Source organism: Mixophyes fleayi, chromosome 4, assembly GCF_038048845.1.
Source record: "Mixophyes fleayi isolate aMixFle1 chromosome 4, aMixFle1.hap1, whole genome shotgun sequence".
In the NCBI taxonomy this organism is placed as follows: domain Eukaryota; kingdom Metazoa; phylum Chordata; class Amphibia; order Anura; family Limnodynastidae; genus Mixophyes; species Mixophyes fleayi.
Window position 1 is genome coordinate 241,945,083 of NC_134405.1, and position 16,601 is coordinate 241,961,683.

The 16,601-nt window shown below is 37.1% G+C and overlaps 1 protein-coding gene across 4 annotated transcripts in view; it reads left to right on the forward strand.

The window, feature by feature from the left end:
• Nucleotides 1-16,601, forward strand: part of NAV3 (neuron navigator 3) — a 539,311-nt gene that overhangs the window by 373,811 nt on the left and 148,899 nt on the right. For 3 of the 4 annotated variants that reach the window (XM_075209582.1, XM_075209579.1, XM_075209580.1), the window contains 2 exons: nucleotides 3,050-3,233; nucleotides 8,399-8,467. In XM_075209582.1, coding sequence (XP_075065683.1) covers nucleotides 3,050-3,233; nucleotides 8,399-8,467 — 253 coding nt within the window. The remainder of the gene's footprint in view (nucleotides 1-3,049; nucleotides 3,234-8,398; nucleotides 8,468-16,601) is intronic. The other variant, XM_075209581.1, reaches the window with a different exon arrangement.

Consider the following 16,601-nt stretch of genomic DNA (forward strand, 5'->3'; position numbering starts at 1 on the left):
ATGTAAACATGAATCCGTGGATCCGTCAATGGATTCATGTCAATGGTGCAGAGTGGTGATGGTGTAATGGTGTGGGGAATATTTTCATTAGTCACCTTAATACCAGTCAGTAGCTGGACTACCATTGGTGCACCAGGTGCAGTGCAGTGCATTGGGCCCATGTTGATAATAGGGCCCGCTGCACCGGAAACTAGTGAGCTGTGGGACCCGGTTCCCTCTTCCCTACACTGGGGCCCACAGCTTGTTAATTCTGCCTCTGATAACAGTTGAGTATTTTTTAAATGCCACAGTCTGCCTGAGTATTGTTGCTGACCATCTGCATCCCTTTATGGCTACAGTCTACTCACAATGTCACAAAGCACATGTTATGTCAAGCTGGTTCCACAAACATGACATTAAGTGCAATGTACTCCAGTGGCCTCCATTCTCACTGGATCTCAATCCAATAGAGCACATTTGGGATGTGGTGGAATGGGAGTTTTGAAGCGTGAATGTGCAGCCAACAAATTCATAGCAACTGTTATCAAGTAAACATGGATCAGAATATATATACTCTGTGTGTATGTGTATGTATATGTATATGTATATGTGTATATATATATATATATATATATATATATATATATATATATATATATATATATATATATATATATCACACACACACACACACATACACTGCGTGTGTGTGTGTGTGTGTATACAGCAGAAGTATTGTAAGGAAGCAGCCCTTGCAATAGGCGGGGGGGGGGGGGGGAGTGAAAATGTTTAAACATTCCCTTTAATAGGGAGATGCAAAACACACTACCTTATTGTTTTGAAAATGCAAGGGCTACTTCAAAAATATATCTGATTTATTGCAATGATTAAAATAAAAAGGCACTTTGCACAAGGATTGAATGTACATGTTTGTCTTTGATAGCTCCTCTTTGTGTTAAAATCATTTTTCGTGTTTGTATTTCACCCTTTTGGTCACATAGCTTTTTGTTTAAATATTTTTTTTACCTACTGTGAGACTTTGCTTCAGCTTTCAGAATGATTGAATATTCCTAACTGCATAACTGAGGTAGAGGTCTGTTTGGGATTAGGAGTGTTTTGTTCCAAAGTAATGTTTAGATAACAATGAATAAACGCCATGTACCTTCACACACCACTTATTACAGGTCATGTGTGGACTTCAGAAGTTCTCTAGAGGACAGCAGATAAAACAGTGGGGAAATAAGACCGCTCATAAGCCTGAGAAAAATATCAAACAAGCCACTTTTAGTTTATTGGTTTCTGTTTCCTATTTTCATTGACTAGGTTAAGTCTCAAAATATTTTTAATGTAATGTAGACTACACTGTAATCCTTCCTAAGGGAGAAGTGGGATGTTATCATAACTTACCTATTTATTTTTATTTATCATTTTCATGTGACTTGTCCTAAGGGCTGGACCTTAAAAATATTTTGCTGCCTGATTCGGCAACTAAAATGAAACCCTTCTTATTACTTATACAGAACATATTATAAATGACAGAGAGTTGATTAATATTAGGGCAGCACGGTGGATTAGTGGTTAGCACTTTTGCCTCAGAGCACTGGGGGCATGGCCTGACTCCTGTGTGGAGTTTGTATGTTCTCCCTGTGTTTGCGTGGGTTTCCTCCGGGGTCTCCGGTTTCCTCCCACACTCCAAAAACATACTAGTAGATTAATTGGCTGCTGTTAAAAATGACCTTAGTCTATCTCGGTCTGTGTGTATATTAGGGAATTTAGACTGTAAGCTCCAATGGGGCACGGACTGATGTGAGCGAGTTCTTTAGACAGCGCTGCAGAATTAGTGGCGCTATATAAATAGTTGATGATAATGATATTGTCAAATAATTCCTTTTTAGATTCTTCACACCCAGTCTGACTGTTCAAGGGCAGGTTTTTAGGGTAGAAAAATTGCTGAATTAATAATATATATGCTTCGAAATTATATATATAATATATATATATATATATATATATATATATATATATATAAAATATAATATGACTTTTATCTTAGTGGTAGTTGAAATAATATGATTATAATTGTATATTGTAATGTTACTCTACAGTAACATTACACTAACAAAATGCTGGCACAGTGGTTTGCATTTCTGTCTCAAAGTGCTTGGTGCCGTGGATTCGATTCCAACCAGGGCACTATCGGTGTGAAGTTTGTACATATGTTTGTGTGGGAGGTTCTGATGAAACCAACTCTCTGTGTGTGTGTGTGCGTGTTTGTGTGGATGTGTGCGTATGTTAGGTAATATAAGTTGTGAACTCCACCTGGGCTGGGAAGGTGAATGATTAAATATTCTCTGTAAAATGCTGTGTAATATATAGGCCCTATATAAATAACTGTTAATAAAAAATAAAATGATAGTTAGTATATCATTGTTTCTATGGTACATCCTTGTTAGACCTGTATGTGATTTTGATATAGGTTGCATAATAGTTCATGACACATAATGTATTTTTTTAATTTCTAGTAATAAAGCAATTTACCATAGAACAAGGTCTATTGACCCTGTTTTTACATGTACCCTCATGCTAAATGTTTACTAAGTAGTCCCTAAAGTGTATTCAGTTATACAAAGCATCCCTCAATGTGTATAAAGGTATTTAAAATACCCCCTAGCAGAGTACATTTCTACAGAGAACTCCTTATGTACTTAATTGTTTCTAGTTCTTTCTGTATGTCTTATTTACTAAAACAAAATATATGTTGTTTTGTGTATATTTATCAGACTGAAGTGCTCTGTGAGGTACCTCTAGCGGTATACTTTCCACAGGTTGAGAACAGGTTGAGGCTATTGGAAAATGCTTTCCATTGTGAAGAAAGGAAATCACTGCCCTTGTGCCCAATGGGAGGCTTCTTTCCTCCCTGATCTCATCTTTGGACACCCGCGTCCTGATACGACAGGTGTAGTGCTGCAGTCAAACTCACCACCTAACAAAATTCTTTAAATGTCCTATTTATAAGTAAAAATATTACATTGTAATGTTCAGAGGATGTTGTTTTTCTGTTTCCTTACAGAAATAAAGAATGGAAATCTGAAAGCCATTTTGGGACTGTTTTTCAGTCTATCACGTTTTAAACAGCAACAACATCAGCAGCAGCAGTATTATCAGTCATTGGTGGAACTCCAGCAACACGTGACTCATTCCTCCCCGCCTGCTGAGGGCAGTCCGCCAAAAACACAGCAAGATATGCAGTCAAGGTAAGTCACTGCCATGCCAAAATGCTCTTAGTCTGGCTTACACAAAACATTCCCCCAACATTTAACAGAAAAGTAAAATTTGGGTGTTGCATCTAGGAAAAAAGTATTTACTAGTTTCAATACCATTTTCCTGGGGGATTAGGGGTTCAGTTGCCATCAGTACGTAGTTATTTAAGAAAACAAATAACTATCCCCTATTGCTCTTTAAATTCCTAACTCACGTTTGCAATAAAAATCTAATCTTAATCACAAGCAAGCATTGAAGTAGGTACAAATGGGGCAGTATAAAGGTAAATAAAATGGTTTTTAACTTTGAGCTCATCATCATCATCATTTATTTATATAGCGCCACTAATTCCGCAGCGCTGTACAGAGAACTCATTCACATCAGTCCCTGCCCTATTGGAGCTTACAGTCTAAATTCCATAATGTAGACACAGACAGACAGAGAGACAAACAGACAGGGAGAGACTAGGGTCAATTTTGATAGCAGCCAATTAACCTACCAGTATGTTTTTTGGAGTGTGGAAGGAAACCGGAGCACCCGGAGGAAACCCACGCAAACACAGGGAGAACATACAAACTCTACACAGATAAGGCCATGGTTGGGAATCAAACTCATGACCCCAGTGCTGTGAGGCAGTAGTGCTAACCACTAGGCCACCGTGCTGCCCAATGAGAAACTATTATTATACACTACTTACTACTATTATAAACTACTACTATTTGTACTACTAATACTATTATGCACATAGCAAAGGCCACGTTAATTATACACTGAAAAATTCACAAGTAAAATTACCATTTACTATTTATTTCTCTGAGTATAGTCATAAGATATTTTAATTTAGAATGTGCAAGAGAGGGACTATAAATTGAGTTGTGTAATAATATAAATGTGTTTAATAATTATTTTCCATTTGTATTTAATAGTTAAATGTGTTTTATTTACAGTATATGTGTAATTACTAGTTTAGACTCCTTATTCAGTGGTCTCCTAAGATGTTTGGATCTAAAAAGTTATGTTCACTCACAGGTTTCCACAAAAAAAGGGATCAATTTGTACAGGTATATATGTGTCTAAGAAAATTGAGTTTAAAAAACAACTTTACTGGTTTACCCTTTGACTTCGTTTTTAAATTGACCGCTATTAATTGTTATAATATTTACATGTACAGTTCTCAGTATTTGTAGCATTTATAGACGTAGACCATTTTGCATATTTTTTGTCATCCAGAAAGATTTTATATGTCTAGTTCATTAAGAATGTTGTGTTGATTAACTCTGCATGGTAATATTGTCCCACAGAATTACGTTTTTGGGGAGGTAAATTTTACACACAGCCTAAATAACAGGCTTCACAGCAGCAAGATGGTTTTACAGAGAGAGGAAAATCTCCCTTGGTTCATTTCATGGAAAGATTTGTAATTTTGGCCCAATCTCCATTAAAGCATTCTTTTTATTATTTGTTAAAATAAATTCTATTTAATAGGACATTTAAAGGGTATAAAAAGTCTTTATGAAGTTCTGTGTTTAAGAATATGTTGCTCAAGAACGTTATTAGAAAATAAATTTTTAACGTGATCTTCACGCAACGATTTGTTAGGTCTGAATTACTAAATGCTTGAACTCTGCCAATCCTCGATTGTAAAAGAACAAACAGACATTATTAAATGGTCGCAGGATAAACAAAGCAAAATAATCAAATTTACCATTGCCAAATAGACACTCTTTACAGTAATCAGCCTGTTGGAGGGCTAAATCCCCTCCAAATTACAAAACAAAACCTTATGACAGAAACCATAAAATCCCAATTTGTAGATGTATTGTAGCTCTCTCACAAGTAGGCATTTTAATGTCCTAGGTAAGAGAGAAAACTGAACTGTCAGCCTTGCTTCCAATACTGTTATCAGCTGCAAAAGTCAAACAGGATAGAAAAAAAAAAAATAACTGAGATGTCAATTAAACTTAATTCACATATTACAAGTATCTTTCCCCTCTCCCACTCTACTGCCCCCTATATCTCCAACCTTCTCTCCATCCACACTCCCGCCCGGTCCCTGCATTCGGCCAATGACCGTCGCCTCTCGTCCACTCTGATCACCCCATCCCACTCTAGAATTCAAGAATTCTCCCGAGCTGCCCCCCTCCACTGGAATGACCTCCCACGCTCCATCCGTTTGTCCCCTAACTTGTGCTCCTTCAAATGGGCACTCAAAACCCATCTCTTCCTTAAAGCCTACCAGCCTTCCATCTAACCCTCTCTCCATGCTCGCTCCCATCCCATTGTTCCTCCTCTTTTGGGGTGCACGCTTGCTCCCCCCCCCCTCTGACTCCCTTTGTGCCGGCTGTCTGTTTCCCCTCCATTTAGGATGTAAGCTCTTATGAGCAGGGCCCTTCTCCCTCCTGTCTCTCTACCTTCTTTTCTGCTCCTACTCCATTACATCTGCTTTGCCTGGAGCCCCTGAAGTTTTGGTACTAGTTGTTTATTGTTCTGTACTGTTATTCCCTGTACTGTCCATTGTTTGTACTGTGTTCGGCGCTACGGAAACCTTGTGGCGCCTTATAAATAAATAATAAAAATAATAATATCTTGAAAAAGTGTAACTCTACACTCTGCTCTCTAAGTTTGCAATATAGATGTCACACCTGCCACAAGTGTATGTTGATGGACTTCGTGTTGTAACATGTCTTATTTTTTATTTAATAAAAAACTGTTTGTATCCTGCCACTCAATCCAAGAGATAGGAGATCTTCGTTTAATTTGGGCAAAGATGTGTCCAAATTAGGCATGATCCAACCATTCATGACTGGATTACCAGACAGAGGTGGGCGTAAGTGTCAGACACATACTGATCTGCATAGACACATTTACGTTCGCTTGCTTTCTTGGCATGCGGAGAGAGAATTCACGCAAGGTCTACTATGCAGTCTGGTGTACGTCCCTCTCTGCATCAGCCTCAATCTCTGCATGTTTGCATTGATTAAGACAACTTGTCTCTCTAAGCAATATCCTCTGAAACACATTCTCTAGTTTTCAGGTCACTAAGCATTTTGATACAATCCGGCGGTCAGGCAGGCTGCTGATTGCACATGCATTAGCATTCTCATTATTTGGTTTTACTGATAAGATATTTTTCCTCCATCATAAGGGGAAATTCCTGTTTACTGTTGCACGATTCTTATTACTCTAAGAAAAAAGGTTTTAATTTCTTTAATTAGAAATATGCAGAGTGTGGTTTCTCCAGGTAAAAGTAAACATTTTTAACGCTTTAATTTGGTTTTATAGGGAAGAGTGAGAAATAAACACAGTGCATGGTAGTAATTCACATTTGTTTTGGAAACCATATTCAGAGTAGGTAGAATATATATTTTTTCTAAAATGGAAGAGCCAATTAAACAAATAGAGCCTATAAACATTACATACATTATAATACATAATACATTAGTAATAATTATAAGAATAATATATAGGAGCATACACCCCCCTACTTTAAATGGTAGAAGTCACTGAGGTGTTCTGTGAACATATGAAAGCGTGAGCCTAAAGACAAGTCACAGAAATGCTCATTATCCGTATTGTGTATTATAGTAATACTTATAATACATTTACACATACACAAGTTTTTACATTTTCCTTAATGAATATTGAAGTGATCATCAAAAGTAAATTTTTATATAGACATTATATAAAGGAGTGTGTATATAAAGCATCACGTGTATATAATATATTAATTATCTAAAAATTGTGATAGTGACATTCTGGGGCCAATTCACTTCTAAGCCTTGTGTCGCCGGACATCACCACGATGTCCAGCTGCCCACATTTTCAGGTACTATGGTACCCCAACATTGTGGATTTTGCTGGAATTTGCGATTTTGCTTCGCCAGAATGGCACTCTGCAGCACATTGCTTAGAATTGAATTGGCCCTTATGTATTAAACATGCATTTACATGTTAGCTTTAAAAGTGGCATATCGTGCTGCTTCCTGGTGGCCCCGTTCATTTCATTTTCAACATTTCAGGTTATAATCTGCAACCATAGTTTACACAGGGGCAGACTTGGACTTTATTTTTAGGAAGGTGATTTAGCATAATCACGCCCCTCCTTCATTCTGATTGGCTGGCCCCGATTGGCCCTGCCCTCCCCCATATTGTCTGTTATGTTGGACTCAATTTAAATATAGGCTTGTGTTGCTAGGGGGGTGGCAGGCGATTGTAGTATGTATTGCATGTTGTGCAGTTAGTACTTAAGGCACTTGTGCTCGCTCATCCTCTCCCTGCAATTGTGTGCATTACAGAGGTATTCCTGACTCCTAGTGGCTCTCACATAGGGGAAAATTTTGTTTTTGCTCTGTGGCTGCTTCCTATAACTACTCTCTTGTTATTGCAACACTAACACTAAAGAAAATATATACACATAGATTGTCTGCCAGTGCTGTTATCGGACAAGGATGAGCTGACTAGGGTGATTAAAGTAAGATCAAGAAAACCCCACGTCTTGTTGAGCTTGTCCTGTTTCTTATTCTTGTTTGTTGACAGATGCATTGTGAAAGTTCTCTTGCCCTATATGCTGGGATTCATAACAGCAGCATACTCAATTTCTTTTTATAACTTCATATTATTTTAACTATGAACATGTTCTATATGTTTCTTATCATACTAACCTTACTCTCAAACCACACCAACTTTTACCATTGTCCCACCCACTATTTTTCTTTTCAGTTCGCTGACTGCTGTATCCCTGGCACTTTTATTTTTTATAGGATTACGCTATTGTTTTGTTCTATGTGTGTACAATTATGTCACAAGCTTACCAGGCTTCATTTACAATATGTGGAAATGTTTTATGCAATCTAGTGAATGTAGTTAAAAGGTTACCATGTTCATGCATCCAAATATTTTATTTTAACTTGTCCCTTTTGAACATATCACATTTTTTTTGTCTGTTTTTTAGTTAGTTAGCTGCTTGGCTGTCAACATTGCTAACCCATTGTAACTGACTATGTATTGATTACATTTCATTGGTAATAACATTGGTTGTATCACTGCATTATCTCTGTACAAGTGTTAATTGATCCATTCATCTGTCTAGTGTGTTTTATGTTTTGGTGCATGTTGTTTAAAATGCTTCTACTTATTTGTTCTGTTTCTTCTCAAACAGTCTGGCAGCCAGATACGCAACTCAGTCTAAACACAGTGGGATTGCTACAAGTCAAAAAAAGACTACTAGGTCAGTTGACAACTCTAATTTATTGTGTGCTAGTGATAGCCATTTATACTGGTGTCCTATCCTTGTAGACACAAGCAGACATTAGGCAATCCATAATACATATATTTACAACAACAAGCTGAGCTGCCAGACAGCATCTTTTTAAAAAAAAAAGTTAAGTAACTGCCTAAAAAATTCTGATGTGTAAAAAATGTTCCTTACATCCTAGATAGGATGCCACTGAAAGTTCTTAAATTATATAACGTCTGTAAATAGTGTTTAATTTGTAATAAATTATATAATGTACGTCAGCATGTCCAAATTATATGAGTGATACTCCACAAATGACCTTTCCGAATGTGTGCAGTAGTATTGTGCATTATTATGTGTATCACTGATTCTTTATGAACTATAATCTATGTTCTACTAATTACAGCTCTGTTGCTATATAATATTTAACTACCAAATGTGCTAAAGTTAATCATTGATGTTAACTGTTTAGAAGGTAAGAGCCATCAGCCATTAGGTGCTTACCTGCTTCTAAAAAAAATAAACCGATCATTTAATGTCAATGTTTTAGTGAAATTGACTTCTAATTGGCTCTAGGGATCCCCAATGTTTCAACAAGATGTCCCATTGTGTAATACGCAAAACTATCGATATCACTGCAAAACAAAGCAATCCTGTTGCTTATTTTTTTTCTCTGCGTAGGTAATAGAGAAAAATCTTATGTATGTAAGCTGAACGTCTGCATCACTAGCATACCACTTTGTTCATCTATATGTGCTATACATAAGTGCTAATATCTTGTAGTAGTTTGCAGAATAAAATTCCTAGCACTCTGCATTGCTCTATGCAAATGATAATCAGCCGAGAAGAAGAAAAACTGGATTAGCACAAATCATTCAGAGCTTATGAGTTGTATCTATTGAACAAGTGTGTCCGTGTTTCATTCCAATTTCATTTTCATTGTTTTGATCTTTAAATAATTAAAATAAATTGTGTTTTCTGACTCTGTGAATATTAACTGCTAATTATGTAACTTTGTTTTTCAAACTCTCATATACCTGTTAAAGTCTTTTATAATATCTCATTCATTGAACCATTTCAAACTCATTTTTCTTTCATTAATTTAAGGTCATTTTAAATGTCTTTTCTTTTCATTTTGCAACCTGATAATTTAAAGTTAACATCTAAAGTGCCAGTATATCCTTCCTTTAGATTAGTGGAGATCATTTGCAAACTATAGTTGTGGTAGGGTTAAAATTTATATATCTTAGGAGTTTATCCTGAGATGTTTTACAGACTTTCAATCAACATGATTAGAATGATCCAATTTGTGTTAGTATCTGCACAGTAATAAACAATCTAATATATAAATGCTTAGTGGCGTCTGTGTGTGTGTGTGTGGAAAATAAAAGCCAAGTTGCAGCGCCACCTGCTGGGCAGAGTTATACACTGACCTACTAAATTCTTAGTGTGTGTGGGAAAAAAAATTCAAAAAAGGCTGAAATTTGGTAGGGCTCAAACTCATTTTCGTGAGGTAATTTTACCTCATGAACACACATGTGTAGAGGCGTGCGTGTGTGTGTGTGTGTGTGTGTAAAAAACTATTTTCTCAGAAAGGGCTCATCCAATTGACCTGAAATTTGGTATACTGACATTATTTGACAAAAAAATTTGAATAGTCAAGTCAGTTAACTTCCATCATCCCCCCTTCCCCCCGTGGGAGGGGTAGTAAAGGCTAAATTTACGAGTTGAGGGGTCAAACTCATTTTCGTGAGGTAATTTTACCTCATGAACACACATTAAAAAGGGCACTTCCGTCGGGAAGTAACGATCTTCCCCTGAGGAGGCCTGGGCTAGGCCCAAATGCATGACAAGAACCTGTTTAAGACCTTAAGTATCTTGATTTGACTAGAATGCATGAGTATCATGCACGGGTTAACTTGTATAATATATTTTAGAACAAAAGTTGTAGATTTTCAGGGGCACCTAGAGTGCGTTTGGGCCCTTTAAAACTTCTTACCTTCCCCCACCCATTGCTATTCTAAGAACCAATAGAAAGCTGGAAACTCTCTATCGATCTGCACTGTTATACCCCCTAGGCTGTACACCGGAAGACTAGCTTTTGCTACTTTGTGGACAAGTTGGTGTGAATTTGGCCTCACCTATAGGTCTTTAAGGTAGACTAGGGCCAGAGTACTTTTTATTTGGTCCCCCACACACATTTAATGCCCCCATATGTATGCTATATAGTAAAAATACCTTGTGTATGGTATCTGTTAATTAATGTGTTCAGCATCTGCTCTTATAAGTTACCATAACACCACAACATATTACTTTAATAGAACTTAAATTGACCAGACCGTTTGTAATCAAGTTTCTTTGCAATGTACTATTTTTATTATTGTAGCCAAGGTAATTAAAGGAGAAAATAAAGTGACATTATTCTCAAAGTGCTTGGTGCTTTAGGGGCTAGAAATCTGTTTCTTAAATGCCCAAAAAGCAAAAAAAAAGAAAACAAAAAAGTAAATGCAAATTATACAGATTGATAATGGTGTTCCTGAAAATAATGCTGCAGAAATCAAAAGCAGGCAAAAAAAGCAAGTAATCCCTGTTAAAAATAGACAACAATGCGATGATGCCAATAAAATATACTGGCTGAACAATGTAATGACCCAGAATTGTTACTGTGGTCCCTAACACAGCCAGAACTGTAACCTCCCTCTCCAATTAGTTAATGCCATTTTAACAGATGGAACCACAGTATAATGCTGTACTTCAACACTAAAGGATGCCTTAAGGTCTTTATGTAAGATGTTTGTGCAAATTGTGCATAATAAGCTAATTCAATCCATGAGAGGTAACAAGATTTCATAAACAACTCAAACATCTTTATTTTGTACCGAAAAACTCTAGTCTTTTTTCACCAAAACTACTCAAAAACTTATGGAGTGCATGGGTATGGTTGCCCATTCCCATGCATTCTGCAGAATAACAGCCAGGAAAATGAGCTTTTCCTGTATGCCTGAAAAAGCTCTACATACTATCCAGAGCTGCCAAGAGGAAATTTGGGGCCCCGGAACAGCAACTATCTGCCCCCCCCTCCCCCCTCCACATATAGTAGGGGAAGGAATGTGCCAACGAAGAGGGTGTGGCCACATAGTGAAGTAGATTGGCCAACATAGGGTGTGGTTGCGCCTCTTTAGACATGACAGTATGTATTAAAATGGTTTTGGTCTCACCTACCTGTTACTGCAGCTTTCACAACCTGGTACTGGTATCTCGTATGGATCCTGGAATGTTGGGACCTGTTTGGAAAATGTATAGGTGCATGAAATATGGACACTAGAGAAATAAGTGATCACAGAAAATATAGAGAATAAGGAGAGCACCCTTGGGACTGCCAAACAATACACAACACCCTTGTGACAACTCCACAATGCAGAGGGCATCCTTTGTGGACATCAGGCAATACAGAGGGCAACCTTGTGACAGCCACATTATGCAGAGGGCAACTTTGTGTCTACCACATAATGCAGATGGCAACCTTGTGTCTACCACATAATACAGAGGGCAACCTTGTGTCTGCAACGCAATAGCGAGGGCAACCTTGTGTCTGCAACGCAATAGCGAGGGCAACCTTGTGTCCGGCGCGCAATAGCGAGGGCACCCCTGTGTCCGGCACGCAATAGCGAGGGCACCCCTGTGTCCGGCACGCAATAGCGAGGGCACCCCTGTGTCCGGCACGCAATAGCGAGGGCACCCCTGTGTCCGGCACGCAATAGCGAGGGCACCCCTGTGTCCGGCACGCAATAGCGAGGGCACCCCTGTGTCCGGCACGCAATAGCGAGGGCACCCCTGTGTCCGGCACGCAATAGCGAGGGTACCCTTGTGTCCGGCGCGCAATACAGAGGGCACCCATGTGTCCGGCACGCAATACAGATATAGAGAATGTATGTGTGTGTGTGTGTGTGTGTGTGTGTGTGTGTATATATATATATATATATATATATATATATATATATATATATATATATATATATAATTATACATAATGACATATATTTACACATACAAACCATTTACATAAACCGTGTCAGGCATACAACACTCCCAAATCCGTTTTCTGCAGAGGCTAATAGCTCCACTGCTGTGCTCTGCAATGACAGGCAGCCTGGCAGCAGTCTGATTTCTTGCCTGGCTGCTTGTCTCCATTAGATTACTGACAGGTTGGTCTGATTAGCTCTGCCCCCTCCCGCCAAGTGAATGAAAGTTAAAAAAAGAAAAAAAAGTTGGTGGTCTGCAGTGCGGGCTCGGGCCCGGTAATTAGTACCCACTCCCCCCTCTCGGCGCCCCTGAGAGTATCTAAGCAGTTTTTCTTTAGCAGTTCTTTAATACCTAGTGTAAACAGGTACAGGAGCAATCATTTTTGCAATGTACTTACAGCAATAACAACAACTTTGGGTAATCAAGAATATAAGCTTATATACATTAAACATATTTTGAAATACAAAACAAAAATATTTAAGCTTACAAATATAAAGCACTCAAATAACAAACAGGCAACACGCTTAATGGATTACAGAACACACAAATTAATATATGCTACATGTTGCTATACTTATTATTGAAATATGACATCCACTATTCTTTTGTTGTTGAGAGCCTTTTAAATTTCAGCAGAATGTGTCTGGTTGATATTAGGTTACACTGTATTATTTGTCACAGAATGATAAAACAGCGGTTTGCTAAATCAGGAGAACCTAAAATTATACTGGGAAAGTTTTGGTTTCTGTATCTGACATTTGATGCTATTAATCACAAGGATGCATCCGTTCCAAAAAAACTTAATAAGCACACATCATAGATGAAATCTATAAAGGGAAGTTTAAAAGAGTAACAACTTTTTCCCATTGAGCACTTCTAAAAGTGCTAAGAATTGCTTCCATGAGCTTTTCAAAACACTGCTGGTCTCACATCTGTGACTGGCAATGTTTTAAAGCTATTCAGTTATAAACCACTGACCCTTTGTCATGGTCTGTGGAGGAGCTGATTGATGGAATTAGGAGCATAAATCTGGTGAGTGCACAACTAACAAATCATCATGCAGTTTCTAGAGTCTGTTTCTGATTTGTTCATTATAATACAACCATGCAGCTTGTGTATATATATTATTATTTTTATATAATCTGTTTTTATTGAAGTTTAACATCATATACAAGTATATGCAATAACATTAGCTCAAAATTCCAATACTTCAAACTTTACATTGCACTTCAGCAGTTGCGTTTTCACCCATGGTGAGGTACATTTGCTTTATTTTTCTCAAAGGAGAAAATACGATAAAATAAGGTGAAATAATTGTGAAAAAAAAAAAAAGGGGGGGTAAAGAGGTAGAAGGAAAGAGAGGGGAGGGTGGGTATGGGAGAAAGAGGGGGTATGTGATAAGCTTCATACAATCCACTGAGCGAACAACTCTTTATTTTTAAACTCAATCCATTCCGACCACAGTATGTAAAATGCTCTATTTTTATCCTCTGCCGAATAAATTATTTCATCCATTACCATATAGAAATCTATCCGTGTAAACCATTCTTTTATGGTAGGGACCAGCGGTGACCTCCAGTGTACCGGTATCACAGCCTTTGCAGCGCCATTAAGATACTTTATCAAGGACATTTTATATTTGTAGACTGGCATATTAGTGTCATTAAGTAGCCAGAACCTTGGGCAATTTGGTAGTTAAGTTCCCACAATCATTTTGGAGATGAGTATGACCGTATCCCAAAAGGGTCTGATTCCCGGACAATCCCACCAGATATGTAATGGAGTGCCCAAAGCTCCCTGACATCTCCAGCATAGATCTGTGACCCCGAGAATCATTTTAGCTAGGAGACTGGGACGTCAGTACCTTGAAATGAGTTTCAACCACTCTCACACTGACTGAACTAACATGGGTACGCTGAAATATGTTCCCCCATTCTGATTCCGGTATGACTATGTCTAACTCCTGTTCCCAGTCCCTTGTGAATTTACAGTTTGTATATTTTATGTATGTCCAGGTTTAAATGTTTGATTTGGCTACTTTAACATTACTGATGGAGTACTAGTTGTATCAGGTTGACCATGCAGTGTAGATGGTTTACTTACAGATGAGTGAGACGTTGCAACAAAATTTAGCACAAAACTTCAATTTGTAGAGTAACCGGCTAATTTTGCAGATGTGTCTTGTGCCAGTAAGCTGACTTCCATGCAACACTGTATTTTTAACTTTAGCATTGGACAGACCTGGGTAGAGCAAAGTGTTCTGTGAAATATTTTCTTTGTTTTTCAATTTTCTGCTGCTAACCTTTGCATGTTTTACCATTAGCCTTCAGTCTTCCTACTCTTATCACAACACACCACACAGCAAAAATTAATTGACCGCCATCATCACAGCTCTTTTTCCAGCGAAATTCAAATGTAAAAATACAGTGTAGAATGGAATTCCAGAGAATGGCAAAGCAGAAGTTAAACATTCTGTCAACGGAACTTTGCACCTCTACACAATGGCCTGTTTTTCCATGAAACTTGATTTTTGCTAAATAATGGCGCAATTTTTCTCATCTCTAGAGCTAACGACTGTCAATGCATTCTGCGATGCGGTGAGGTTGAGGTAGGACTGGGAACATTTTAAGACCTATTTACATTCGTGAAATGTTCAAATTTTCCGACGCATTGAGGGACAAGGCAAATATTTTGTGGCAGTGTTTTGAAAATTATGCTTTTGTCTAATTTTGCTCCTGTCAAAAAAAAGTATAGTGAGACTTCATTAACATATATTCAACACACCTGTATACAATCTTCAGTTTCAGTGTTTTATATCCAACTATTCAATGTTGAAAGTTAAAAGGCCATGTTTATTATTAACAGTCAGAGTGTATATTTGCACAATTGATTAAAGAAGATTTAAGTACATACCAGTAGTCAATCATTACATTGCATACACTAACCAGCAAAACAGATGAATAGTCATACAGTTCTGGTTTTCTACATAAAGCAGGTAGGATGAGGAACTTTTATTTCTATTGTTACTAGTAATAACTTTATATTTGACTTAAATTTATGCATAACTAATGTTTCTGCATGTGATCTTTATATAAAAGTTGTATTTAAAAAAGCCCAATTTCTACTAAAAAGAAAGAAAAAGTATGAAAAAGTAAGTATGTGCTTCCATTTACAGTAATAAGATAGCAAGAATGGGATTATAATTTATTTCTAAAAGTAAATGTAAATTTTTTTTTTCAATACATTTTCTACACGTAGAATTACTATACCATTTTCTCAATTTGATATACATTGATTTGTTGACAAATTTGATAAGGTATATTCCAATTACGTTTGCATTCATTGCATTTTTTGTATCGGACCCTGTTCAGTCCCTGAGATTATAATTATACTATTCTGACCAGTGGTGGAAGTGGAAATTTAGAAGTGGCAGTATGAAAAATGTAATGTGAATGGAATTTAATAGTATTACCATGAAGGCATGGCACACCACCCTATACACCCCCACTACGACCACTGATTGCGACAGTAGACAAACAGCATTCAATGCAGAACATTCTGATAAACAACACTGCAGACTATACATAGACAGCAGATTTATATTTAACTGGATTAAAGTCATTTCCTAATTCCCTTAGCCTCAATGTTAATTTAAATGTGTGTGTGTGTGTGTGTGTGTGTGTGTATATGTGTGTGTATTTATAATATGTATATATATGTGTGTGTGTGTATATGTATATATATATATATATATATATATATATATATATATATATATATATATATATTTATATATGTGTGTGTGTATAAAATAAATCTAAATAACCATTGTCATTCCCCACCAGTCCTCCAACTTGTTTAGCAGTGCTTTACAGAGTGATTGTAGAAAATATACATAAAAAGTTATGAACTGGACTGATACATTTAATACCCCTGGTAACTGATGTATTTCTTGATGTTGAAAATCAACTACACCTGTTGTTCATTTGCCCATGTATCCTTATTCATTGTATTTTGCTATACCATTTTTAAATGTTGATGACCCGATGACTGTGTTAGGTTTAAAAATGTTTGTTATGTTTCCATCTTTATTTAACAGTTG